Genomic DNA, 1,685 nt, shown 5'->3' on the forward strand with positions numbered 1-1,685 from the left:
ATAAAATAATTGATGGGTTTGAGAATATATGACCTTTCGAGGAAACTAAGAGGAGCAGGCTACAGGGCAACTAAATAGTTAACTTTGTAGTTTCAGCTGCATTCCCAGAACTGGTGGGTTTATCTATGTAAGGTGTCCTATTTCACAAGGATGCCCCCAGGTTGGAGATTAAATGTTTACCTAAGCCAGGCCTGAGGCTTTATGACTCCACCTGGGTTCCAAGATAAGGGTTACTTAAGCCTCTTGGTCAAGGACTAGTGGGAGGTCTCTTGTGGCTGGAGTTTGCACTTTAAAAATTCTTTGGGCTTTACATAAGCAATTGCCTGGCAAGCACGAGATTCTGAGTTCAATCCCCAGTACAAAAAAAAAAAAAAAAAAAAATTTAGGATTATATATGTGAACAACACGGATTTCTCACACTAGTTGCAAAAGTCTTAAAATCTTCTATTCCACAAGTACTGCATTAAATAAATAATGTTTTCCTTAATATCAGCCTATTTTAATATGAATTTCTTCATGTTAATAGCTGGCTACAGCACATCCCAGCAGCACCCTTCAAACACGACATGCACAATCAAATCTGTCAAGGTAATCCCAAAGGCATTTAGCTACTGTGAAATTCAGCAGAAATTGTATCAATGTCACAGAACAAGAAAGGTAAGCAATGAAGTACACAGATCTCCAACGAAGATGTAATGCTTCCCAGGATGGAACCTAAAGCTCTTGTCCACAGTTAATAAAACAGTAACACCCCACTTTGAAGCCTGGTTGTACACCACTTGGGTGAACCATACAGCCATAAGGCATGAACGGAAATTGTTAAAAATCACAAACTAGTAGCAACCCCTGATGTATGGCAAAGCTATATTTTACAGTTTAAAAGTTTAAAACATGATATGTTCACTAATAAAGAAGCTGTTTCCTAGACTAAAAAGATCTGCAGCAAAGGTGGAAACTGGATTCCACAAAAAACCGCTGAAGCCTCTTGATTTGGAGACGAGAGGGAAGTGACTGAAAAATGAGAGATGATTTGTAATGGTCCATGTTGCTAGGCCTACCTTTGTGAAGGTCAGCCATCAGCACTCAGCCCCAACCAAAATAAAAGCACCACGTTTTAAGTAAAGACACTTACAGTCAGGTCCACAAAAGGGGATCGGTGAGTTCGGGAGTTTTGCTCACGGCGGCATTCCCACGACTGCACGCGCCGCCCATCAGCGTCCGGGGAGAGGCCGCGGCCTGGCGCCCCGGCTCCGCGGCTCCCCGCGTTCACCGCTGGGAGGTCCCGGCGAGGCTTGCACCCACCGCCTTCCGGGATCAGCGCGCTGACGCAGATGCTTAGCGCCTCCACACCACGCATAACCGCGCGTGCGAACGACGGCCGCTCCCCGACGGGCGCACAGCCAGTCCGGGCGGCCCTGGGAGGGCGACGGTGCCATGGCGCCAGACGGGCACCAGCTAAGGAGAAGCCTTCGGTCTGGGGGTGCCAAGTGCTGACCAGCGTGGCGCCCAGAAGGTGGCAGGGACGCCCACTGGCTGGGCAATGGCAGCCAAAGGCGCCGGAGCGCGCAGGCCTGGCGCTGGCGCCCGTGCGCCACCCCGCCAGGAGTCGCCAGTCCCGGCCCCGCCGGCCTCCGCGCGGGCTGCGGTGCGTCCCCTCCGCGCTCTCGGAGGGAAGCGCCCCGCGG

At 50.5% G+C, this 1,685-nt stretch overlaps 1 protein-coding gene across 1 annotated transcript in view; it reads right to left on the reverse strand.

The window, feature by feature from the left end:
- Znf140 (zinc finger protein 140) overlaps positions 1-1,357 on the reverse strand; it is a 19,323-nt gene extending 17,966 nt beyond the window's left edge. The window contains 1 exon segment of the mRNA XM_012515720.1: positions 1,133-1,357. Coding sequence (XP_012371174.1) covers positions 1,133-1,357 — 225 coding nt within the window.
- Between the last annotated feature and the right edge of the window lie 328 nt (positions 1,358-1,685).

This window comes from Octodon degus, unplaced genomic scaffold, assembly GCF_000260255.1.
Source record: "Octodon degus isolate 3935 unplaced genomic scaffold, OctDeg1.0 scaffold00076, whole genome shotgun sequence".
NCBI classification, from domain to species: domain Eukaryota; kingdom Metazoa; phylum Chordata; class Mammalia; order Rodentia; family Octodontidae; genus Octodon; species Octodon degus.